Raw genomic sequence first — 25630 nt, 5'->3', positions numbered from 1 at the left:
GGAAGGCACTTAACCACACGTTGCCCTGCGACGACACCGGTGCCAAGCCGTATGGGTTCAAATGCCCTTCCCTTGGACAACACCGGTGGCGTGGAGAGGGGAGACTTGCAGCATAGGCAACTGCTGGTCTTCCATAGAACCTTGCCCAGGCCTGCGCCCTGGAAACCTTCCAAGGCGCAAATCCATGGTCTCATGAGACTATCGTATGCCTATATATCAGATATTGTGGTCAGTAGCACAGGGGCACCTCAGGGGACTGTCCTGTTCCCCTTCCTGTTTTCCGTCTACACTTCGGACTTTAGATACAACTTGGAGTCCTGCCACCTGCAGAGGTTTTCAGATGATTCGGCAGTTGTAGGCTGTATCAGCTGGGGTCAAGAGGCTGAGTACAGAAGAGTGGTGGACAATTTTGTCGAGTGGTGCGGACTGAATCACCTGCAGCTCAACATCACTAAGACAAAAGAGCTGGTAGTGTATTTCAGGAAGGTGAAAACACCCTGCATTCCCATCTCCATCAAGGGAACAGATGTTGAAGTTGTCTGGGACAACTACGAACACCTGGGAACTCACCTGGACAATAGACTGGACCGGACTAAAAGTACAGGGGCTCTGTACAAGAAGGGACAGAGCCGGCTGTACTTCTTGAGGAGGCTCCAGTCATCCACCGTCTGCAGTACTGTGTTGCAGATGTTCTACGACTCAGTGGTGGCCAGCATTCTGTTCTACACTAGTCTGCTGGGGCAGCAGGGTAAGAGCTGCTGACACCAAGAAGATCAATAACCTCATCAGGAAGGCTGGTTGTGTTCTGGGGGTGGAGCTGGATTCCCTGGTGCTTGTGTCGGAGAGGAGGATGCTGCAGAAGCTATGGAGCACTATGGACAATCCCTCTCATCCCCTCCATGACAAACCGGAGAAACAGAGGAGCACCTTTAGCAACAGACTGAATCCACCGAGGTGCTCCACTGAACCCCACAGGAGATCCTCTCACCCTGTGGCTAGAACACTCTACAACTCCCCCTCCTCAAGTGTACAAGTATATGGTTTCATTGCACATCTGTATCACTTTAATGCACATTTTGTATTTTTTTTGTACTTCAATGCTTACTTTTAAAGTATATATTTCAGACTGAGTAACCTTGCAATAATAATTTCCTTTGGGATAAATTAAGTTTTATCTGATCACACCTGAACATCACAAAATCAGAATTAGGTTTAATATCACTGGCATGTGTCATGAAATACTGTATGTTGTTTTGCAGCAGCAATACATTCCAAGACATTAAAATTATGATAAGAAATATATAAAAATTAAATTAGTGCAAAAAGAGATCAAAAATAGTGAGATACTGTTCATGGGTTCATTGTCCATTCAGATATCTGATGGTGGTAGGCAAGTAAAAATACAACACACAAGAGATTTTGCAGATGCTGGAAATCCAGAGCAACACACACAAAATACTAGAGGAACTCAGCAGGTCAGGCAGCATCTATGGAGAATAAACAGTTGATATTTCAGGCTGAGACCCTTCATCAGAACTGGAAAGGGGGAAGATACCAGAATATTTTCATAGATGCTACCTCATCAGTGTTTGTTTTACTAAAACGTAGAACTGTGTATGTGGCTGTGTTGAAATTGCCAATTTCAAGCCCGTTTTTCAAGTTAATGAGTGTCTTCCTGTGACTGCCTCAGTCCGCCTCCTGACTCACCCTCTGCCGCACCCAGACATTCCCAACAGAATCTTCCCAAGGCCCATCACAGCAGTGTTCCATGTTTAAACCTGCTGGGACACTCCCGCCCTCCTCTCTACTGCCAGCCGCCCAGCAGATACTTGTACCCTGACCAGCATTACACCTACTCTGCAAAGATAACATCAAAATCAGCCTGAAGAAATTCTACACGAGATCTAAAAAGTGGGAAGACGTTGCTCTCAGTAGTCACACCTGGAGGAAATCTGTTCAAGAGGGAGCCGTGCGACAGGAGAGCGACCTCTGCTGTGCCACAGAGAACAAGCGGCATCTGAGAAAGGAGAGACTGTACAACCAAAAGACCCAATCACGGACCACAGACACCACTTACCCTTGCCCACACTGTACCAGAATATGTGGATCAGATCCTAGATTGGTCTCTACAGCCACCCAAGGGCCTTCCTGCGACAAGCCCTCTGGAGAACTCGAGCGATCACACAGATCTTCAGAGGGTCGGCTACACCTGTCCTCTTACCCTCGCACCACGCTGACAAGCACAGACACACCATATTTGATGTAATCATTCTGTGCCTGTCTCAACTGTTCCCAGCCTGGAGAGAGAGACACAAGAGTGCCAATGCTGCAATCTAAGCACCAAACAGTCAGAATCAGGTTTAATATCACTGGCATATGTCATGACATTTGTTGATTTGAGGCAGCTGTACAATGTGTGTTGCTTTGCATTTCCAGCATCTGTAGACTTTCTCATGTTTGTGAATTACAATAAGTATATATATTTTTTAAAAATAAATATATATAAATATTGCAAAAAGAGAGGGAAAATAAGAAAAAAATAGTGAGGAGGTGTCACACACACAATGCTGGTGAACGCAGCAGGCCAGGCAGCATCTCTAGGAAGAGGTACAGTCGACGTTTCGGGCCGAGACCCTTCGTCAGTGTTCATGGTTACATTATCAATTCAGAAATCTGATGGCAGAGTTTAACGTACTACCTGTTACACCGCTGGCGTTTAGGGCAGCAATGAAGGGCCTCCATCTCTGCCTGTCCATACCATCACACACAGATAAAGAAGGATCCTTTGTTGCTGTTTTCGTAACGGTTTTGTTATCCCTGAGTTAAACCCCCGAACCTGGAGGACTGGTGGACCACTCTTATTCTGGCCTCTACCCTTTGACCTGTTTGGCATTGGTGAACCTACCGAGAGCCAAAGCACAAGGCCCTGACTCTAGCCAGCATAGCTGTCTGAGTCTTTGAGGCATACAAGCCTCCCAACCTTACGACAAGGTTGTGGTTCTCTTGGAGGGGAGGGAAGAGGCTGCTCCTGAAACATTAAGTGTGAGTCTGGAGGCTCTTGTACCTCCTCCCTGATGGTAGCAATGAGAAGGGGGCCTGTCCTGGGTGATGGGGGTCCTTAATGACTGATGCCACCATTTTGAGGCATCGCCTTTTGAAAGTATCACCGATGCTGGGGTGGCTAGTGCCCATGATGGGGCCTGCTGAGTTTGCAGCTTTCTGCAGCATTTTCTGATCCTGTGCTGTGCCCCCCCCCGTATCAGACGATGATACAACCAGATAGAATGCTTCCTACGGTACATCTGGAAATTTGCAAGAGTCTTTGGTGACACACCATCTGCTGGAAGAATTCTGCTTCAAGCAGTGTCTGTTGGGGTAGGAAAGGGCACTGTTCATGAAATGCTGCAGCAAGACCTCTAATTCTTGCTCCTAACACACCTCCTCTCACCCTTCCATTCTTGGTGGTGGAGTAGTTACTGTAATGCCTTACAGTACCAGCAATCAGGGTTCAATTCCCTGAAGTCTTTATGTTCTCCCCAGGACTCCCACATTCCAGAGATGTACAGGTTAGGGTCAGGAAGCTGAGGAGCGTGTTTTATTGCTGCCAGAAGCATGGTGACACCTGACACTTGACACCTCAGCACGTCCTCAGACTGTGTTGGTCATTAACGTAAACAACATATTTCACTGTATACTTTGATTTACATGTGACAAATAAAGCTAATTTTAAATTTAGTCTTAAATTTAAAAAAAAATCAATTCTCTCTCCACATGCTGAGTTCCTCCAGCAGATAATTTTCTGCCCCAGATTCCAGTGTCTGTCATCTTGTGTACCTCGTTCCGTCCCTGTATTCCCATGCTTCTATCCATGAATCTTAAATCCATTCACTGAGAAGACCATAAAACATGTTGTAGCGCAGATACATTAGGGATATTTAAGAATCTCTTAGGTAGGCACATTGTTGATTGAACAATGGAGGGTTATGTGGGGGGGAAGGGTTAGATTGATCTTGGAGTAGGTTAAAAGGCCAGCACAACATCCTGGCCAAAGGGCTGTACTGTGCTGTACCGTTCTGTGTTCTACATAGCAGCAGGACTAGGCCATTCAGCCCATAAAATATATTCTGCCATTCAATTATGGCTGATTTACTATCCCTCTCAATCCCACTCTCCTGCCTTCTCCCTGTAACCTTTGACACCCTGATTAATCAAGAATCTATCAAACTCTGCTTTGAACATACCCAATGACTTGGCCTCCACAGTTGTCTGTGGTAATGAATTGCACAGACTCACCACCCTCTGGCAAAAGAAATTCCTCCTCCTCTTGGATCTGGAAAAGCTGTTTCTCTGAATTCCCTGTAGGAGAATCATTAGATACAATCTCACTTACAAACTCCTCTTGCCGGCCCCTTACATAACATTCAGGACCTCGCAGGCCAGATGAAAGCTTGTCACTATCTCAGTAAATGTTCAAAGTTCAAAGTAAATTTATCATTGAAGTACATTTATATCACCATATACAACCCTGAGTTTTGTTTTCTTGTAGGCATACTCAGTAAATCCAATACCCATAACAGAATCAATGAAAGACTGTACTGACAGGGTGGGCAACGTTTGTGCCAAAGGCAACAGACTCTGCAAATACAAATGGAAAAAATGATAATAAATATCGAGGGCATGAAATGAAGTGTCCTTGAAAGTGAGTCCACAGGTTGTGGGAACAGTTCAGTGTTGGAGTGAATGAAGTTATCCCCCCCAGCTCAGAAGTTTAATGATTGAGGGGTAATAACTGTTCCTGAACCTGGTGGTGAGAGTCCTGAGACTCTTGTGCTTCAGGACCAACTCTGAGGTACGGATTCCCTCAGATTCCTTGTCTCAGGAAAGGGCCAGGCAGCCTGTTCAAACTGTGGACAGCAGGTAGAGCCACTGCTTCAGAGTTCCACCGACTTTGGTGCTGTCTGTGAGGGGTCTGCACGTTCGCCCTGTGACCAATTGCCTCCCCCCCACCAGTGTGTGGATGAGGGGTAGGATTAGGTGAGTGTGGAGGACTTTCAATATTGTTTACTGATGTTTCCTGTATGCATCTGTAAAGGAGAACAAAATAATTGTTACTCAGATCCAATGCAGCACAAAAAAATCACAATAAGATAAAGGACACAATGATGATAAAACACCTTAAGTATAAAAATGCAAGAAACCTTATATAGAGATTTGTATGTAAATAAAGTGACTGGACAGCATCCACACCAGGACCACCAGACTCAAAAACAGTGACTTTCCCCAAGCAGTAAGGCTGATCAACACCTCCACACCCCCAAACATCACTACTTTATCATTTCCTGTCAGAGGCACCTTGTGTACAGAAACTCCTGTGCATAGTGTCACTTTATGGACATACAATCAATGTATAAGCTATTTTATATGTTTATTGTTTTCATTATTATTGTGCTCTCCTTTACACGTGTACTGGAAATGTCATTAAGTAATCTTAAATCTCCATTCATGTGGACAATGGTCGCAGGCTGTGGCCACCCCAGACCTCACTGCTAGGGGCTCCAGTACACCAGGAGGCGTACAGGAGTGAGGCAGATCAGCTGGTTGAGTGGTGCCTGAACAACAAACTTGCTCTCAACCCCAGTAAGGCCAAAGAATTGGACTTCGGAAAGGCGAATTAGAGGGAACACACACCAGTCCTCATCGAAGGATCTGCAGTGGAAACGGTGAGCAGTTTCAATTTCCTGAGTGTCAACATCTCTGAAGATCTATCCTGGGGCCAACATATCGATGCAGTTACAAAGGCAGGACAGCAGCTATATTTCATCAGGAGTTTGAGGACACACAAATTTCTACAAATGCACTGTGGAGTGCATCACTGAATGGTATGAAAGGACCACTGCACAAGATCAGAAAGTTATAAACTCAGCCAGCTCCACCGTGGCCACTAACCTCCCATGCATCCCGAAAATCTTTAAAAATTAAACCTCATTCTGATCGCGGGGCGGGGTCCGGTCCGTGCTGGGACCGCCGGGATGAGCATTGTGCCCCCTCCCACCCATCCCGTGAGCGAACAGGCTGCCGGACGCAGGTCGAGACTCACTCGCGGGATGGGAAGGGGGCGAAGTCCGAAGGGATCAATGCCCAGTGGCACCCGCTCCCGGGCCGGCGGCAGCAGCGATCAGCACACTCCAGGGCTTGTGTGCTCCCGCAAAGTCTGTGCCCTCAAGCGGCTTCTGGAAGTTGCCCCCATCTCGCTGTCTCTCTTCCCCCCACCCCCTCCGCCCGGACTCTCTCACTCACATTGTTTGGCCTCGGAATTAAACACATTCCTGACTGCCTCATCGCTACCCCCTTGGGCTATGACAATGCGCGCATTCCAGAGCCGGTCAAAGAGTGCACGGAGGAGGGGGGAGACAGAGGCACCGATCCGTCCACCTCCTCCCACCCAGTAACCCTCCCCTCCTCCTCATACCCAGACCGGAGGGCGGAGGGGCAACTGGGTGACAGACGGGGAGGGGGTGGGGGACGTGACAGGGCTCGAGAGGGAGGGAGGGAGGGGCTCTCCCTGCCGTCCGGATATTGTTGCTTTTCTCCGCAGATTGTTGCACGTTCGCTTGGAAGTCGCAACTCGCCTCCGCCGTGCGCGCCATTCCGCTCGGTGCTGCGGCCCGGCTCAAACTGACTGAAGGGGAGTTTATAAGGGGGAGGAGAAAGAGAAAGAATGTTTGTTTTTTGTAAAATTCAAATGCAAAGAATAAAATGCGGCATGTGGGAGAGAAAGAGAGATGGACGGTCGATGCACGCTTTATAAAATAAATAATGAATTACAGAACAAAGCGAAGCTGGATGGTGCTCTGCGATTTTCGGAAGATTATGTTTTAAACCCCGGCTTTGCTACTTTTTTCTTGGAGTTTGCCCGCAGTTTCCTAAAGGTTACATTTGATGGACGCTGCAAATTATGTCTAAATACGAGGAAGACGTGGCCGTGCAGGCGACTTTTCTTCAAGACCTTTCCCTGTATGAGGCGCCCAACGATGGGCTTTACGGCGCACGGAGGGAGCTGCTGGGCAGCCCCAGTCTGGAGGAAACAAAGCGGGCCTTCTTGCTGCAGATGATCCCGGGGCACCAGCACCACGTCCTGGAGGCGGCGAGCAGGATGAACGGGTCAGCGACCGATCCGCACCTTCAAGACCGAGGTCTAGGCACTTCCTGCAAACTCTCCACGGCGCCCAGGGGAGCGAATGGCAATCGCTGCGGCCCGGAGCCGCAGCTGGCGGGCGAGCCCGACCCGGTGAGCTGTTACTTCAAGGGGCACGGAGCTCCAGCAGCCTTCGGTTACAACAACGCCGACAGCCGCAGGTACAGCGGTGGCGGCGGCGGGCTGGTCTACGAGCCAGGCCAGGCGTGCGGTCGGCAGGGAGGTTATGCGGCGTATCCCCCTGCCTGTGCGCCAGCCGGCAGAGGTAACAATGTATCGACTGCCAGGAGCAACAATGTATCGGCGGGACGTTGCAACAATGTATCGGCCCCCGGGCAGCCCCCGGACGCGCGGCTCGGCGCCACCAGCCCCCGCTCCAGCCTCGCCTCGTCCTCTTCCTCCAACTCCACTCAGGAGCACGGCAAGCATCCGAGTCCCCGCTCCAGCCTCTACCCGAGCCCCCGTTCCAGTCTGGTGGTGGGAGGCACGGCCCAGGACAAGTACTCGAGCCCCCGGGCTAGCCTGATCCAGTATGAGGGCGGCGGCGGCCTGAGCTCCCGCTCCAGTTACGCCAGCACAGCCAGCGACACCAGCAAGCACTCGAGCCCTCGCGCCAGCCTCAACGAGGGCGGCGGCGGCGGTAGCAGGCCGAGCAGCAACCGGACCAGCGGCATCAGCATGGGGTACGACCAGAGGCACGTCAGCCCGCGCTCCAGCTACTCCGACTCCCGCTTCGCGCAGGCCGATGCCGAGGGTGGCGGGCCGGGGCAGGGCCCGAGCGCTCGCAGCAGCATTTCCAGCCAGAGCTCCCGCGGCTCCCTCAGCGCCGCCTACGGCGACCTTCAGCTGCCGTCGTCGCCGCGATCGTCGCTGCTGAGCGCCGGCCTCCCGGAGGAAAGTTACCCGGGGCTGGAGAGCCAGCCGGCCTGCGCCGGCGATCCGTGCTGCCAACAGCGGGCGCCGACGGAGGCGGCGGCCGTCACTCTGCACCCGTACGGCTACAGCCCGGGCAAGGGGCCGCCGGCGGCGCACAAGGTGCGGCTGCCGTACCAGGTGACGCCGGGCCGGGACAGCGGGCCGAGCCAGGCCGAGAAGCGGCTGGAGGCGCTCACCCGGGAGCTGGAGAAGGAACTGGAGCTGCACGTTAAGAAAGAGTATTTCGGTAAGGTGCCCTGTCCCGGCTCTCTCCTCCTCGCACTGACCGGGCCCCGAGGCTCCCGGAGCCGCTACCTAGACCTATACCAGTCGCAACCAGACACCGGGGATACGGAGGGCAGTGCGGTAACTAACTCTGCTAACGCCGGGTCCTCTGTCCCCTGGGTCAGGGACACAGCGGCGACAGCCGGCTTCTTTGGTATAGAGGGGAAGATGTGAGTCACTGTACGACACCGGGGTACAGTACCGGTGGGGACGGGTCTGTCACTCTGTGACACCTGGATGCAGCACCGGTGGGGACGAGTCTGTCACTGTGTAACACCAGGGTAGAGCGGGTACCGGTGGGGACGGGTCCGTCACTGTGTAACACCGGGGTACGGTACCGGTAGGGACGGGTCTGTCACTGTGTAACATCGGGGTACGGTACCGGTAGGGACGGGTCTGTCACTGTGTAACACCGGGGTACGTTACCAGTGGGGGAAAGGTTTGTGATTTGTAGCAGTTGGGTTCATTGTGTGTTCCCAGCTCAGTTTGTGATGGGGCTGCATTTGACGAAGTGGTCTTCGGAGGGAACACATAGTGTCAGCCTGTGGGCTGCTGTCCAGTTAGTGGAAGTGTGGAGGTGTAAGAGGAGTTGAAATTTATTGTCAAATGAAACAACGTTCCTCCAGGCCATAGGGCACCCACAAAGCGTGTCGAAGTAAAGTTTATTATCGGAGTTACATACATGTCACCACAAGCAACCCCGAGATTCTTTTTCTGTGGCATACTTGGCAAATCTGTAGAACAGTAACTGTGAACATCAGAAACTAAACAAACTGTGCAAATGCAGATAAGAAATAAATAGTAATAAATAACAAGGTAAGAATCCTTAAATGAGTGTAGTTATCCCCTTGTCTTCAAGAGCCTGATGGGTAGAAACATAGAAAACCTACAGCACAAAGCTGTGCCGAACATGTCCTGTCCTTAGAACTACCTAGGCTTTACCCATAACCTTCTATTTCCCTAAGCACCATGTACCTGTCTCTTAAAAGACCCTATCGTTTCCGCCTCCACCACTGCCAGCCCATTTCAAGCACTCACCACTCACTGTAAAAAAAAAAATCTTACCCCTAACATCTCCTCTGTACCTCCTTCCAAGCACCTTAAAGCTATACCTTCTCATGCTAGCCATTTCAGCCCTGGGAAAAGTCCGTTGACTATCAGTAACTGTTCTTGAATCTGGTGGTGTGAGTCCTGAGGCTCCTGTACTTTCTACCTGATGACAGCAGTGAGAGAAGAGCCTGGCCTGGGTGGTGGGGATCTTTGATGGGGGCTGCTTTCCTACGGTAACACTTCATGTAGATGTTCTCAATAGTTGGGAGGACTTTACTCGATGTACTGGGCTGAATCCACTCAAAGGCATTGGTGTTTCCATACCAGGCCATGGTACAACCAGTCATCACATTTTCCCCAACACACTTGGCCAAGATTGTTTGATGACGTGCTGAATCTCCACAGATTCCTGAGGAAGTAGATGCTCTGTCACGCTTTCTTCGCCATCATGTTTATATGATGGGTCCAGGACGGGTCCTCTGAGATAGTGACACCCAGGTATTTAAAGTTACTGGTCCTCTCCACCTCCGATGATTACTGGCTCATGGACCTCTGGTTTCCCTCTCCTGAAGCCTACAACCAGTTCCTTGGTCTTATTGACAGTGAGTGAGAGGTTGTTGTTGTTACACCACTCAGCCAAGTTTTCAGTCTGCCTCCTGATTCATCACCACCTTTGATACAGGCAGCAACGGTTGTGTCATCAGCAAACTTCTATATGGTGTTGGAGCTGGACTTAGCCGCAGGTGTAAAGTGAGTAGATCAGGGGATCCCTGTGGTGCTGACGGAGCTGTGGAGGAGATATTTTTGCCGATTTGGACTGACGTGTAAAGTGAGTGGATCAGTGGACTAAGTATGCATCCGTGCGGTGCTGACGGAGTTGTGGAGGAGATGTTTTTGCCGATTTGGACTGACGTGTAAAGTGAGTGGATCAGGGGACTAAGTATGCATCCGTGCGGTGCTGACGGAGTTGTGGAGGAGATGTTTTTGCCGATTTGGACTGACGTGTAAAGTGAGTGGATCAGGGGACTAAGTATGCATCCGTGCGGTGCTGACGGAGTTGTGGAGGAGATGTTTTTGCCGATTTGGACTGACGTGTAAAGTGAGTGGATCAGGGGACTAAGTATGCATCCGTGCGGTGCTGACGGAGTTGTGGAGGAGATGTTTTTGCCGATTTGGACTGACGTGTAAAGTGAGTGGATCAGGGGACTAAGTATGCATCCGTGCGGTGCTGACGGAGTTGTGGAGGAGATGTTTTTGCCGGTTTGGACTGACTGGGGACTACAAGTGAGGAAATCCAGGATCCAGTTTCACAAGGTGATATTGAGGCCCAGATCTTGAAATGTACTGTTTAATTTTGAGGGGAAACGTGTATCACACACAGCACATAGAACAGAATATTACCATAAATAAGTTCATAAAGTATATTTCAAAATGCACGTAGTGTGCAGCACAGGTAAATGATAAACATCTCGCTGTCCCAGTGACGAGAGCCCAGTGGTGGCAGGGTATTCGTTAGTCACAGCCTGAGGGAAGAAGCTGTTCCCCAGTCTGACAGTCCTAGTCCTGATGCTCCTGTACCTCCTTCCTGACGGTAGTGAGCCAAAGAGACTGCAGTAGGGATCCTCAACAATGTTCAGGCTCTCCGTCTGCAGTAAATGTCACAAATGGGAGAGAGGGAGACGTGTGAGTACTTAGTGCCTCCCTGTTTGGATGGTAACATGCTGGGCAGTGGGCAGTGCAACTGTTCTTTGTGACGTGGACTTTCTGGTGTCCTCCAATTGGCAAGGTGATGTTGCTTCCCAACCCTCTCTTAAGAACGGCATAGTGTAGTGGTTAGTGTAATTGTTTGCAATGTCAGCAATCTGGCTTCAATTCCTGCTGCTGTCTTTGAGGAGTTTGCACGTTCTCCCCCGTCCGTGACCGCATGGGTTTCCTCCGGGTGCTCGGGTTTCCTCCCACATTCCAAAGGTGTACGGTTTAGTAAGTTGTGGACATGCTGTGTTGGCACCAGAAGCATGTGGCACATCCTTGGACTGTGTTGGTCGTTGACACAATTGTATATTTCAATGTACATGTGACAATTAACATTAATAGTTATCTCCTGACCAGACAGACAGTGGGCAAACTTGTGTGTAAAACTATTTTCCCCTTCCTAGCCGGCTTGGCCTGAGGTTCCATGGTCTGGTTGGCCTGTTCTGACTGCAGGCACTCGGATGTGTACACTCTGCTGTCCTTTGGGTGAGGGTTTAACCCGTGCTGGGCTGAGGTCAGGGAGTTTGTTGAGATATGGGCAGGTGTCATTCAGCCGAAACAGGAGCCCAGCAGGTTAGACTGAGGATCGATTATCAAAGTCAGGGTTAAATCGCTGCCTTACGTCGGATAATTGTTGTTTTCCTGCAGCAGTACAGCACAAAAAGAAGCAAGAGTAAACGTTAGTGTTCATCGTCCATTCAGTAATCAGATAGCAGAGGGGCAAGTGCTGAAGATTATCCCATTGTGGGGAATATCTGAACATCTACCTTGGGGTTCTGTATGTACTCGAATCAGGTTTAATATCACCGGCATTTGTCGTGAAATTTATTGTTTTGTGACAGCAGTATGTTGCAATAAATAATTTTAAAAATTAATTACATTTAGAAGTGTGCGTATATATAATTTTGAGTAGTGTGGGGAAAAAAGGAAAACACAGTGTCAGAAATCTGTTGGTCAAGGGGAAGAAACTTACTGAAACTTTGAGTGGGGGTCTTCAGGCTCCTGTACCTCCGCCCTGATGGTAGCAATGAGAAGAGGGCATGAAGGGGGTACTTAATGACTGATGCTGCCATTTTGAGGCATCGTCTTTGGAAGGTGTCCTTGATGGTGAGAAGGCTATGATGGAGGTGGCTGAGTTTGCTATTTTTTTTTTGCTGCTGTTATTTATTTATTTATTTATTATTACTTAGTTCAGTGTTGTGATGAGTGCAGTTATCCACGCTGGTTCAGGAGATGGATGGTTAAAGGGTAATAGCTGTTTCTGAAACTGGTGGTGTGGGACCTAAAGACCCCTGTACCCTCTGCCCGTCAATAATAGTGAGAGGAGAGCACGGCTGGGTGGTGGGGATCTTTGACAGATGCTTCTCTTGTGGCAGGGCTTCTTGTGAATGTGCTCAACAGTGGGGAGAGCCTGGAACGTCAGCTGTTTATTCCCCTCCATGGTTGCTGAGTTCCTCAGCATTTTGTGTGTTGTGTTGCTACAGAAAGTGCAATGGATGCCTTAGCGGATGGATGGATAAATCTCCAGGCAAGGGAGGAGATCATTGGGGTCTGAAGGAGGTGCTAAAATCTTTGTTACAGGCCACAAGAGGTACTGGGTGATGGCAGAACTTAATTCAGAGAGGCAGTGGGGAAATGCCAGGTAACTGCAGGCCTGGTGGTGTGGAGATTACAGAAAGAATTATTGGATCAGTATTAATCTACACTTCGAAAGGCTGGAATTAGTCAAAGATGGTAAGCATCAGTTTACTGCAGAAGGATCAGGCTGATAACTACCTCTGGAAAATCCATAATGTGCTAAGGGCAGTGATGTAATCCACATAGACTTTGGGTAAATTTAAGACCATAAGATATAGGAGCAGAATAAGGCCATTTGGCCCATCGAGTCTGCTCCGCTATTTCATCACAGCAGATCCAATTTTTTCTTAGCCCCAGTTTCCTGCCTTCTCCCTGTATCCCTTCATGCCTGATCAATCATGAATGTATCAACCTTTGCTTTAAATATACCCAATGATTTGGCCTCCACAGCCGTCTGTGGCAAAGAATTCCACAGATTCACCACCCTCTGGCTAAAGAAATTTCTCCTCATCTCCATTCTAAAAGGACGCCCCTCTATTCTGAAGCTGCGTCCTCTGGTCTTGGACACCCCCACCATAGGAAACATCCTCTCCACATCCATTCTATCGAGGCTTTTCACCATTCAATAGGTTTCAATGAGGTCACCCTCATTCTTCTGAATTCTAGTGAATACAGTCCCAGAGCCATCAAACCCTCTTCATTTGACAAACCATTCAATCCTTTTTAAGATGAGGGTCCAAACCCAAACTTGCTCTCAGTACTCCAAGTGGGGTATCACAAGCGCTTTACGCCCTATCCTTGTTATACGTGGGGGATGTGTTCCTCGCAGTGGACGCATAATGTGAATATTTAAATGGAGTAAATAGGGATGCGTTCCAGAGGGCTTCTTAAATATGTTTTATCTGTAACTTATTCACATTTTCATACCAATACGACACAAAAGCAGTACCACAAGACAACATTTATATTATATTTCATCAATTTAAGCTAATATTCAATGTAATAAATCATAGAAAGTTAACATATCAGGATGTACAGTATTCACCAACAGTGGCAGGTGTGTTCGCTCCGGGAGATGAGTGGTTGTTGTGGTGTTGGGAAGATTTACATGGATAAGGTGGATGGTTGTGGCCGTCAGGATCATATCAAGCACAGCAAGGGGTGAAGGAAGACTCACACAACTGTTAGAACTGCCGGCAGTAGGAGATGCCACAGATTTGAAGAAAGTGGTGAGGGTTGTTTGCTTGGAAGCATTTTGTTTTTCAGCATAAATTTGCTTGTAGGGAAGAAGGGTTGATGGCAGGGAACAACTGAAATGCTGACTCCATTCCAAACTTGTGTCCATGTTCATCGCCATTTGTGCCAAGTGTTCCGAATTCCACCATTCCCTCACCGTTGGTAAACTCCCGGGATTTTCAAAATTGTCTGTGCTTGCAGCATCTGAAAGATAGTTCGCCATAAAAAAAAATGCGTACGCCTTGAATGTGGATCACACTGGGCGAGTGGTTGAATCAGCGATGTTGTGTTAGGCGGCAGGAAACGCACTGTTATGTGAGCTTTGGGCGCATACAAGGAGACGTTGGTAGAAATAGGTTCCTCGCATAACTGTGACTAGTGGGCCACTGTTATGTTAGGAGAATGCTGTCCAAATGCTTAGGATGGGCTGGTGCATTGTCAAGCAAAAAAAACTTTAAAGGCAAGATTCTGTTTCCGGTAGTAGGACTTTATACACCCTATCCTCATTAAATGCGTCTTCACAGTTATGTGAAGGTAGCGTCCCAGAGCTGTGTTACCCTCAGCTGATGCTGCGCTGTTTATAATTTCCAACTTTTTTTCAAGTGTTAAAGAGGTTCTCTGCCGCTCGTCTGATGGCGCAGGACATGACATCAAACGCTTAGGAGGCGTAGTTAAATATTTCGAACACAAAATCACTGCACCGTAAGTAAAACCAACAACAGTTTAAGAGCACAAGGTCGCGCATCCACACTTTGCCAAAACCAATGTGAGACTGGTCGGGAGTGAGATTGTGAGGTACGCGCACCTGACGTGTTGGCGGGAAACACTTGAGGCTATTTAAGATAGACTGTGGTATTACAGGAAAGTTACTGGCATGATTAGAGCATTGGCTGATTGGGTGGAAGCAGCAATTGGGAATAAAAGGATCCTTTTCTGGTTGGTTGCCAGTGACTAGTGGTGTTTTGCAGGGCTCAGTGTTGGGACTGCTTTTTATGCTGTATATCATTGATTAAAGTGATGGAATAGATGGGTTTGTTGCCAAGTTTGCAGATAATAACTTGCTTAATATTATTGGCTAGCTTACTTTTTTTGTATTCTATCTTTTCCTTAATGACTTTTTTAGTTGCCTTCTGTTGGTTTTTAAAAGTTTCCCAATCCTCCAACTTCCCACTAATTTTTTGCTCTATTATATGCCCTGCCTTTGGCTTTTACTCTGGCTTTGACTTCTCTTGTTAGCCACGGTTGTGACATCTTTCCTTTAGAATACTGCTTCCTCTTTGGTGTGTGTGTGTGTGTCCATGTCCGTCCATATCCCAACTTAATTTTCCCAATCTACCTGCATATTGAAGAGCACCATGATGGTTGTAAAGTTGCCCTTTTGGCATGCATTTTCTATCTCCCATTGTAATTTGTTTGCTATGGCTACTGGGGAGAGTTAAAACTAGAATTGTTGGGGGGTGGGAACTGAACTGAAGAGACTGGGGAAGAGGAGGTTGCCTCTCAAATAGAGAAAGCTTGTTGACAGTGCGTGAGGGAGGATAGGCAGGTGATAGAGAAGGGACGCGCTTGGACCGAAGGTTTGAGATGCGTCTATTTTAACACAAGGAATGTTGTGAACAAAGTGGATGAGCTTAGAGCGTGGATCAGTACTTGGAAATATGATGTGGTGGCCATTACAGAGACTTGGATGGCTCAGGGACAGGAATGGTTACTTCAAGTGCCGGGTTTCAGATGTTTCAGAAGGGACAGGGAGGGAGGCAAAAGAGATGGGAGTGTGGCACTGTTGATCAGAGATAGTGTCACGGCTGCAGGAAAGGGTTACTCCATGGAGGGGTTGTCTACAGAGTCTCTGTGGGTGGAGGTTAGGAACAGGAAGGGGTCAATAACTTTACTGGGTGTTTTATATAGGCTGCCTAATAGTAACAGGGATTTCAAGGAGCAGATAGGGAGACAGATCCTGGAAAGGTGTAGTAATAACAGTGTTGTCGTGATGGGAGATTTTAATTTCCCAAATATCGATTGGCATCTCCCTAGAGCAAGGGGTTTAGATGGGGTGGAGTTTGTTAGGTGTGTTCAGGAAGGTTTCTTGACACAATATGTAGATAAACCTACAAGAGGAGAGGCTGTACTTGATCTGGTATTGGGAAATGAACCTGGTCAGGTGTCAGATCTCTCAGTGGGAGAGCATTTTGGAGATAGTTATCACAATTCTATCTCCTTTACTATAGCATTGGAGAGAGATAGGAACAGACAAGTTAGAAAAGCATTTAATTGGAGTAAGGGGAATTATGAGGTTATGGTAGGGTACAGGAACCATGGTGTACAAAGGCTATAATAAATCTAGTCAAAAAGATAAGCTTACAAAAGGTTCAGAGAGCTAGGTAATGTTAGAGATCTAGAAGATTATAAGGCTAATAGGAAGGAGCTTAAGAGGGCACAGGTTTAAGGTGCTGGGGAGTAGGTACAGAGGAGATGTCAGGGGTACATTTTTTTTTACTCAGAGTAGTGAGTACCTGGAATGGGCTGCCGGCAACAGTGGTGGAGGCAGATACAATAGGGTCTTTTAAGAGACCTTTGGATAGGTACATGGAGCTTAGAAAAATAGAGGGCTATAGGTAAGCCTAGTAATTTCTAAGATAGGGACATGTTCGGCACAACTTTGTGGGCCGAAGGGCCTGTATTGTGCTGTAGGTTTTCTATATTTCTATTGTAGACCACATCCTTGCCAGTGTTTTTTTTAACCAATCAATTCTGGCCAATTCTCTCATGCCTCTGTAATTCCCTTTACTCCACTGTAATACTGGACTTTAGCTTCTCAAGTTTCTGGGTGAAGTGATCATATTATGATCACTTTCCCCAAAAGGTTCTTTTACCGTAAATTCTCTAATCAATTCTGGTTCATCGCACAACATCTAATCGAGAAAAGAATCCTGTTGTCATTTGTAGGCAGTATCCTTCCTATTGTTTGGGAGTCTGTATACAACTCCCATCAGGGTCTTTTTACCCTTGCAGTTCCTTAGCTCTATCCACAATGGTTCAACAGCTTCTGACCCTGTGACACTTCTTTCTAATGATTTGATTTCATATTTTACCAACAGAGCAATGCCAGTTCTTTTGCCTTCCTGCCTATGCTTTTGAAACCATGTGTATCCCTGGACATTAAACTCCCATCGTACCTGCAACTGTGCTGAAAGTTCATCTACCTTATTTCATGTACTGCACGCTATCAGTTACATCACCTAAAATCCTGCATTCACTGTTTTTGATTTTGTCACACCATGCTCAACCTTTTAATTCCTAACTTTGAAATTTGCATCCACAATCTCTCCACTAACTGTTCTGGCACTCTGGTTCCCATCCCCCTGCAACTCTAGTTTAAAACCCACTCTGCTGCTTTACAAACCTTCCCACTAGGATATTAGTTCCCCTCCAGTTCAGGTGCAAACCGTTCTTTCTGTGCAGGTCCCATCTTCCCTCCTACACCAACTCTTTAGCCATGTATTAAACTGTATAATTTTCCTAGTTCTGGCCTCACTGGCACATGGCACAGGTAGCGGTCCTGAGAAAACAGTGCTGGCGTTCCTGCTCTTTAACTGAGCGTCACAGCATGTAGCGGTCAGCACAGCACTATTGTAGCTGGAGGCTCGGGCCTCAATTCTGTTGCCACCGGTCAAGAGTTTGTACGTGCAGCGTTTCCCCCAGTGTTCCAGTTTCCTTTTCCGTTCTGGTCGCCTCACTACAGGAATGTGGATACTATGGAGAGAGTGCAGAGGAGATTTACAAGGATGTTGCCTGGATTGGGGAGAATAGGTTGAGTGAACTCCGCCTTTTCTCCTTGGAAAGATTGAGGGTGAGAGGTGACCTGATAGAGGTGTACAAGATGATGAGAGGCATTGATCATGTGGTTAGTCAGAGGCTTTTTCCCAGGGCTGAAATGGCTAGCGCGAGAGGGTACAGTTTTAATGTGCTTGGAAAAATAGAGGTAAGTTTTTTGTACAGAGTGTGGAATGCACTGCCAGCAAAAGTGGTAGAGGCGGACATAATAGGGCTTTTTAAGAGATTCTTGGACAGGTATATGGAGCTTAGAAAATAGAGGGTTATGCGGGAGGGAAATTCTAAGCAGTCTCTCGAGTAGATTACACGGTCAGCACAGTATTGTGGGTCGAAGAGCCTTGAATGTGCTGATGATGTCGAATTCCCTACACAGTACTTTGTCACTCACCCTACCCATGTCGTTGGTACCTACGTGGACCATGACTTTCTGGCTGTTCACCATTCCACTTAAGAATGCTGAGGACTCAATCTGAGATGTCCCGGACCCAGGCACCCAGGAGGCAACTTGCCATCTGGGAATCTTGTTCTCATCCACAGAACCTCCTTTCTGTTCCCCTAACTAACAAATCCCCCATCACCACAGTGTGCCTCTTCTCCACCCCACCCGCCTTCCTGTCTGAGTCACAGAGTGCCATAGACCCGACCACAGTATACTTTATATACTTTATTCCAGTAACTTCCCTCTGTTAGGTCAACCTCCCCCCACCCACCGCCCCCAAAAAACAGTATCCAACTGATATACCTGTTGTGGAGGGGGATGGCCACAGGGGTATCCTGCACTGGCTCCTTAACCTCTTTCCCCTTCCTGACTGTCACCCAGTTTCCTGTGTCCTGCACTTTGGGTGTAACTACCTGTCTATTTGTCCTCCATCACCCCTTCAGCTTCCCGAATGATCCAGAGTTCATCCAGTTCCAGCTCCATCTCCTTAATACAGTTTGTTAGAAGCTGCAGCTGAATGCACTTCTCACAGTTGTAGTGGTCAGGGATACTGGAGATCTCCCTGCCTGCCCACATCCCGCAAGAGGAGCATTCAACTATCCTGCCTGTCATTTCTACCGTCTTAGCCGAGCAGATACAAAAAAAAGAGAAAGAAAGGAATTGAGCTTTTCTTTCCCTGACTGAAGCCTTAAGATCACCACTCTACGTACAGCCAGGCGACGGCCGCTGTGGTTGACTCTGCCTTCCTTGAATTACTTTACTTTATTGTCGCCAAACAATTGATACTATAGTGTACAATCATCACAGCGATATTTGATTCTGTGCTTTCCGCTCCCTGGATTACAAATATTAAAAATAGTAAAAATTAGTAAATATTAAAAATTTAAATTATAAATCATAAATAGAAAATAGAAAAATGGGAAGTGAAGTCGTGCAAAAAAAAACCCAGAGGCAGGTCTGGATATTTGGAGGGTACGGCCCAGATCCGGGTCAGGATCCGTTCAGCAGTCTTATCACAGTTGGAAAGAAGCTGTTCCCAAATCTGGCCGTACCAGTCTTCAAGCTCCTGAGCCTTCTCCTGGAGGGAAGAGGGACGAAAAGTGTGTTGGCTGGGTGGGTCGTGTCCTTGATTATCCTGGCAGCACTGCTCCGACAGCGTGCAGTGTAAAGTGAATCCAAGGACGGAAGATTGGTTTGTGTGATGTGCTGCGCCGTGTTCACGATCTTCTGCAGCTTCTTTTGGTCTTGGACAGGACAACTTCCATACCAGGTTGTGATGCACCCTAGAAGAATGCTTTCTACGGTGCATCTATAAAAATTAGTGAGGGTTTTAGGGGACAGGCCAAATTTCTTTAGTTTTCTCAGGAAGTAAAGGCGCTGGTGGGCCTTCTTGGCAGTGAACTCTGCTTGGCTGGACCAAGTCAGGTCATTTGTGATATTGACCCCGAGGAACTTAAAGCTTTTGACCTGTTTCACTTGTGCACCACCGATGTAAATTGGGTCGTGCGGTCCGCTACTCCTTCTGAAGTCAACAACTAATTCCTTCGTCTGGCTGACGTTGAGGGATAGGTTATTGTCTTTGCACCATGCCACCAGGTTCTTAATTTCCTCTCTGTTCTCAAACTCATCATTACCCAAGATACGGCCTACAATTGTTGTGTCATCAGCAAACTTATATATTATTAGCTCTGACTAATTAATCCCAACTGCCAGTTGATGCTGGTCAAAGCTCTATTACGCTGCTGCGATCCGCTCCTGCCTCGTGTCCGTCCGGTAGTGGACCTGATTGAAAGTCCCTACAGTCCAAACTTCCAGTGCCCCGATTGGCTGCTGGTCAAAGCTCTGTTGCTGGGTTCCTGATTAGTCGGAGCATCGAAGGTTATGGGGTGAAGGCAGGAGAATGGTGTTGGCAAATGGGATCCAAAATCAGCTTGGTCTAATGGTTTATTACTGTCACATGCACTGAGATGCAGGGAAAACTGTCCATACCGTCCATACAGGTCAAAGAATAACAAAACGGAGAACAAAGTACCACAGCAGTAGGGAGTGTGCTGGTTGACAGTAAGGTGTGAGGTCAGGAGTACTTGGGAATTGTTCAGTCGTCTGAACAGCAGAGTAGAAGCTGTCCTTGCTCTTGGTGGTTCATGATATCAGTTTTTGTATCCTCTGCCTCATGGGAGGATGTCTGAGGTGGGTGAGGTCTTTGATTACGCTGGCTTCTTTACTGAGGGGGCGAGAAGTGTACAGAGTCTTTGGAGGGGAGGCAGTTTCCCATGATGTGCTGACTTGTGTCCACTTCACATGCAGAACTGTTGCTGTCTCAATCTGTGATGTATCTGAATAGGACACTTTCAATTAAAAATTGGTGAGGGTCAAAGGGGACACGCCAAATTTCTTTAGCCTCAGGAGGAAGTCGAAGTTATGGTGTCGACATGACTGGACCAGGGCAGATTATTGGTGATGTTCACACCTAGGAACTTGAAACTGGCAACAGAACAGTGCAAGACATAAAGTTACTGTAAATTACAGGAGTATGTAAAAATAGTGCAAAAATTACTGTAAATTACAACAGAATATGTATAAAAATGCAGAAAAGAGAACAGAATAGTGAGCTGGTTTTCATGGGTTGATGGACCATTTAGAAATCTAATAGAGGGGAAGTAGCGGCTGCTAAATCTTTTGAGTGCGTCCCTTCCACAGATTCATTACCCTCTGGCTTAAGAAATTCCTCCTCATTTCTGTTCTGAATGGGTGTCCCTCTATTCTGAGGCTGTGTGCTCTGGTCCTAGACTCCCCCACTATAGGAAACATACTCTCCACATCCACTCTATCTTGGCCTTTCAGTATTTGATAGGTTTCAATGAGATTGCAGAGAGTACAGGCCTAGAGCCATCAAATGCTCCTCGTGTTAACCCCTTCATTCCCTGGAGTCATTGTCATGAATCTCATCTGGACTGTCTGTAACGTCAGCATATCTTTTCTTAGATTAGGGATTCCCCCAAAACTGTTCTCAATACGGCCTCTGGAAATAAATGCGAATTTCCCTTCCTAACCACTGAGTCAACCTGCAAGTTGACCTTTACGGAGTCCTGTGCAAGTCCCTTTGCTCCTCTAGTTGTTGAATTTTCGCCCCATTTAGAAAATCGTCCACTCCTTCATTCCTTTTACCAAAGTGCATGAACATAGAGTTCCCTGCAAACAGCCACAAAACCACCACTTCATCATGCAAGTCACTGACATATAATGTAAAGAGAAGCGGTCCTAACACCGACCCTCGTGGAAAACCACTGATCACCAGCAGCCAACCAGACAACTCTCGCTCTTTGCTTCCTGCTGGTCAGCCAGTCTTTTATCCATGCTAGTATCTTTCCTGGTTCTGCAGCCTCATGCGGGAGGAGAAGATGGCAGCGCGCGCAGCTCTCTGGTGAAATGATACCGTATTTGTTTGATGGAAACAGCTGTGAGAAGCACGGAGGAACATCTGGAGTAATTTCTGAAATGCCTGGTTCGCTGCCGCTGCTACTGTGCAATCGAGAATCTCCGGAGGGACGGCCCCAAAATCCTCGGCTTTGCCTGCTGCTGGCGGCTGGGGCTGGGGTCGAAGTGCTTGGCAGAGATGGTGCTCGGTGTCGGAGGGCTGGTCAGAGGCTAGGAGTTTTCAGACGACAATCGGACTGTGGTCGGGCATGGCAGGAAGAGTTTTCTTCCTTCTCCCATCTGCGTGAGATGTGGGACTTCCGAGAGACTTTGAACTTTTTTTTACCGTGCCCATGGCCTGTTCTTCATCAAGTTATGGTATTGCTTGCACCATTGTAACTATATGTTATAATTATGTGAACATTCTATCATTTAGTCATAGTCATACTTTATTGATCCTGGGGGAAATTGGTTTTCGTTACAGTTGCTCCATAAATAATAAATAGTAATGGAACCATAAATAGTTAAATAGTAATATGTAAATTATGCCAGTAAATTATGAAATAAGTCCAGGACCAGCCTATTGGCTCAGGGTGTCTGACCCTACAAGGAAGGAGTTGTAAAGTTTGATGGCCACAGGCAGGAATGACTTCCTGTGACGCTCAGTGCTGCATCTCGGTGGAATGAGTCTCTGGCTGAATGTACTCCTGTGCCCAACCAGTACATTATGTAGTGGATGGGAGACATTGTCCAAGATGGCATGCAACTTAGACAGCATCCTCTTTTCAGACACCACCGTCAGAGAGTCCAGTTCCATCCCCACAACATCACTGGCCTTACGAATGAGTTTGTTGATTCTGTTGGTATCTGCCACCCTCAGCCTGCTGCCCCAGCACACAACAGCAAACATGATTGCACTGGCCACCACAGACTCGTAGAACATCCTCAGCATCGTCTGGCAGATGTTAAAGGACCTCGGTCTCCTCAGGAAATAGAGACGGCTCTGACCCTTCTTGTAGACAGCCTCAGTGTTCTTAGACCAGTCCAGTTTATTGTCAATTCGTATCCCCAGGTATTTGTAATCCTCCACCATGTCCACACTGACCCCCTGGATGGAAACAGGGGTCACCGGTACCTTAGCTCTCCTCAGGTCTACCACCAGCTCCTTAGTCTTTTTCACATTAAGCTGCAGATAATTCTGCTCACACCATGTGACAAAGTTTCCTACCGTAGCCCTGTACTCAGCCTCATCTCCCTTGCTGATGCATCCAACTATGGCAGAGTCATCCGAAAACTTCTGAAGGTGAAAAGACTCTATGCAGTAGTTGAAGTCCGAGGTGTAAATGGTGAAGAGAAAGGGAGACAAGACAGTCCCCTGTGGAGCCCCAGTGCTGCTGATCACTCTGTCAGACACACAGTGTTGCAAGCACACGTACTGTGGTCTGCCAGTCAGGTAATGATATCAGGGAAGCATCCACCTGCATCGCTGTCAGCTTCTCCCCCAGCAGAGCGGGGCGAATGGTGTTGAACGCACTGGAGAAGTCAAAAAACATGACCCTCACAGTGCTCGCTGGCTTGTCCAGGTGGGTGTAGACACTGTTCAGCAGGAAGACAATGGCATCCTCAACTCCTAGTCGGGGCTGGTAGGTGAACTGGAGGGGATCTAAGTGTGGCCTGACCATAGGCCGGAGCAGCTCCAGGACAAGTCTCTCCAGGGTCTTCATGATGTGGGAGGTCAATGCCACCAGTCTGTAGTCATTGAGGCCACTGGGGTGCGGCGTCTTCGGCACAGGGACGAGGCATTTCTTAATACATGCATTACTAAATGACAATGAAAGAGGACTGCATGTCCTCATAATCTAATCATGCACCTTGTCAAAGGCCTTCTGAAATTCCAAGTAAACAACATCCACTGACTCTCCTTTGTCTCTTCCACCTGCTGAAATTCCTTAAAGACTTTCCTGTTAGAGAAACCATGCTGACTTTGGCCTGTTCTGTCATATGCCTCCAAGTACCCCGGAAACATCCTTAACAATCTATTCCAGCATCTTCCCAACTATTGAGGTCAGCCTAACTTGCCCATAATTTCCTTTCTTCTGCCTCTCTCCTTTCTTGAAGAGTGGAGTGACATTTGCAATTTTCCAGTCTTCCGGAATCAATCCAGAATTTAGTTATTCTTGAAAGATCACTACTAATTCCTCCACAGTCTGTTCAGCTACCCTCTTTAGAACCCTGGGTTGTCGTCCACGTGGTCCAGGTGTTGCCTCCACGCTCAGCTTCTCAAGCACCTTCTCCTTAGCAACTACACTCACTTCTGACCCCGGCACTCAATCTTCCGGCACACTGTGTTTTCGGCAGTGAAGACTTACACAAGATACTTAAGTTCGTCTGCAATTTCCCTATTGCTCATTACTGCCTCTCTGGCGTCATTTTCCAGTGATCTGATAATCCACTTTTGCCTTTCGTTTACTCTTTATAGATCTGAGAAAACACTTGGTATCCTTCTTGATGTTATTGGAGAGCTTGCCTTCATATTTCATCTTCCCTCTCCTGGTGGATTCTTTAGTTGTTTTTTGTTGGCAGCTTCCCAATCTTCTAACTTCCCATTAATTTTTGCAATGTTATATGCCCTCCCCTTTGCCTTTATGCTGTCTTTGGCTTCCCTTGTCAGCCGCAGTTGACTCGTCCTCCCTTTAGAATACCTCTTTATCTTTGGGATGTGTCCTTCCTACGCCTTCCGAATTTCCCCCGTAATCACCAGCCACTGCTGTTTTCCCGTCAGCCCTGCTAGTATCCTCGTCCAATCAGTTTCGACCAGCTCCTTTCATGCACCTGTAATTCAGTTTACTCCACTGTAATACTGATACTCTGACTTTATCATCTTCTTCTCAAATTTAAAGGTGAATTCTATCATACTATGATCACCACCTGCTAAGGGTCCCTTTATCTGAAGCTCTCTAATCAATTTTGGTTCATTGCACAACACCCAATCCAGAATAGCTGATCCCCTAGTGGGCTCAACCATGAGCTGCTCTAAAAAGCCATCTCACAGATATTCTGCAAATTCCCTCTCTTGGGATCCAGCACCAACCTGATTTTCCCAATCTTCCTGCATATTGAAATCCCTTGCGACGATTGTAGCTTTGCCCTTTTGGCATGTATTTTCTGTCTTCTGTTGTAACATAGATCTCACATCCTGGCTACTGTTTGGAGAAATGTATGCAATTCCCATCAGGGTCTTTTTTGTCTCTTTGACTGCGTAGGTTTCCTCCCACATTCCAAAGATGTACCTGTTGGTAGGTTTATTGATCACATGAGTGGTTTGGGCTTGTTTGGCCAGATGATACGTGCTGTATCTCTGAAGTTTTAAACTTGGTTAATATTTATTCATTTCCCTTTGCTAATAAAGATGCAAAAATCTTCACCTGGGTTCTGCTGACCTCCTTCCTCGCTCGTCAGTGTTGAGTTAGGGAATAGTTTTGTGGGCAGCAGAGCTGGAGTGTAGAGATTGATTCAAGATTGTTCATTGTCATTTCCAGTGTGCAAATATAAAGGGGAACAAAATAATTGTTACTCCAGATCCCTGCAGCTCAGAAAAACATAAAGTAAAGAATGTAATAATAATAGACATACTAAATCTGAATGTACATGGTAGCTTATATACATTGATTGTATGTCCATAAAGTGACACTTGGCACAGGAGTGTCTGTCCATAAGGTGACTGACAGGAAATGATAAAGTAGTGGTGGTTGGGGGTGGATTAGTGGGTGGAGGTGTTGATCAACCTTACTGTTTGGGGAAAGTAACTGTTTTTAAGTCTGGTGGAGCTGATGCTACGTAGCCTCCTCCCTGATGGGAGTGGGACAAACAGTCCATGAGCAGGGTGGGTGGGATCCTTCATGATGTTACTGGCCCTTTTCCAGCTCCTT

At 47.5% G+C, this 25630-nt stretch overlaps 1 protein-coding gene across 1 annotated transcript in view; it reads left to right on the top strand.

Moving 5' to 3' along the window:
- The first annotated feature begins 6553 nt into the window (after nt 1-6553).
- wtip (WT1 interacting protein) overlaps nt 6554-25630 on the top strand; it is a 43491-nt gene continuing 24414 nt past the window's right edge. The window contains exon 1 of the mRNA XM_072279999.1: nt 6554-8357. Within this exon, the coding sequence (XP_072136100.1) occupies nt 6956-8357 (1402 nt within the window). The 5' untranslated portion in view covers nt 6554-6955. The remainder of the gene's footprint in view (nt 8358-25630) is intronic.

This window comes from Mobula birostris, chromosome 15 (genome assembly GCF_030028105.1).
Source record: "Mobula birostris isolate sMobBir1 chromosome 15, sMobBir1.hap1, whole genome shotgun sequence".
Lineage (NCBI taxonomy): Eukaryota > Metazoa > Chordata > Chondrichthyes > Myliobatiformes > Myliobatidae > Mobula > Mobula birostris.
This window is presented reverse-complemented; position numbering and strand designations above follow the sequence as displayed.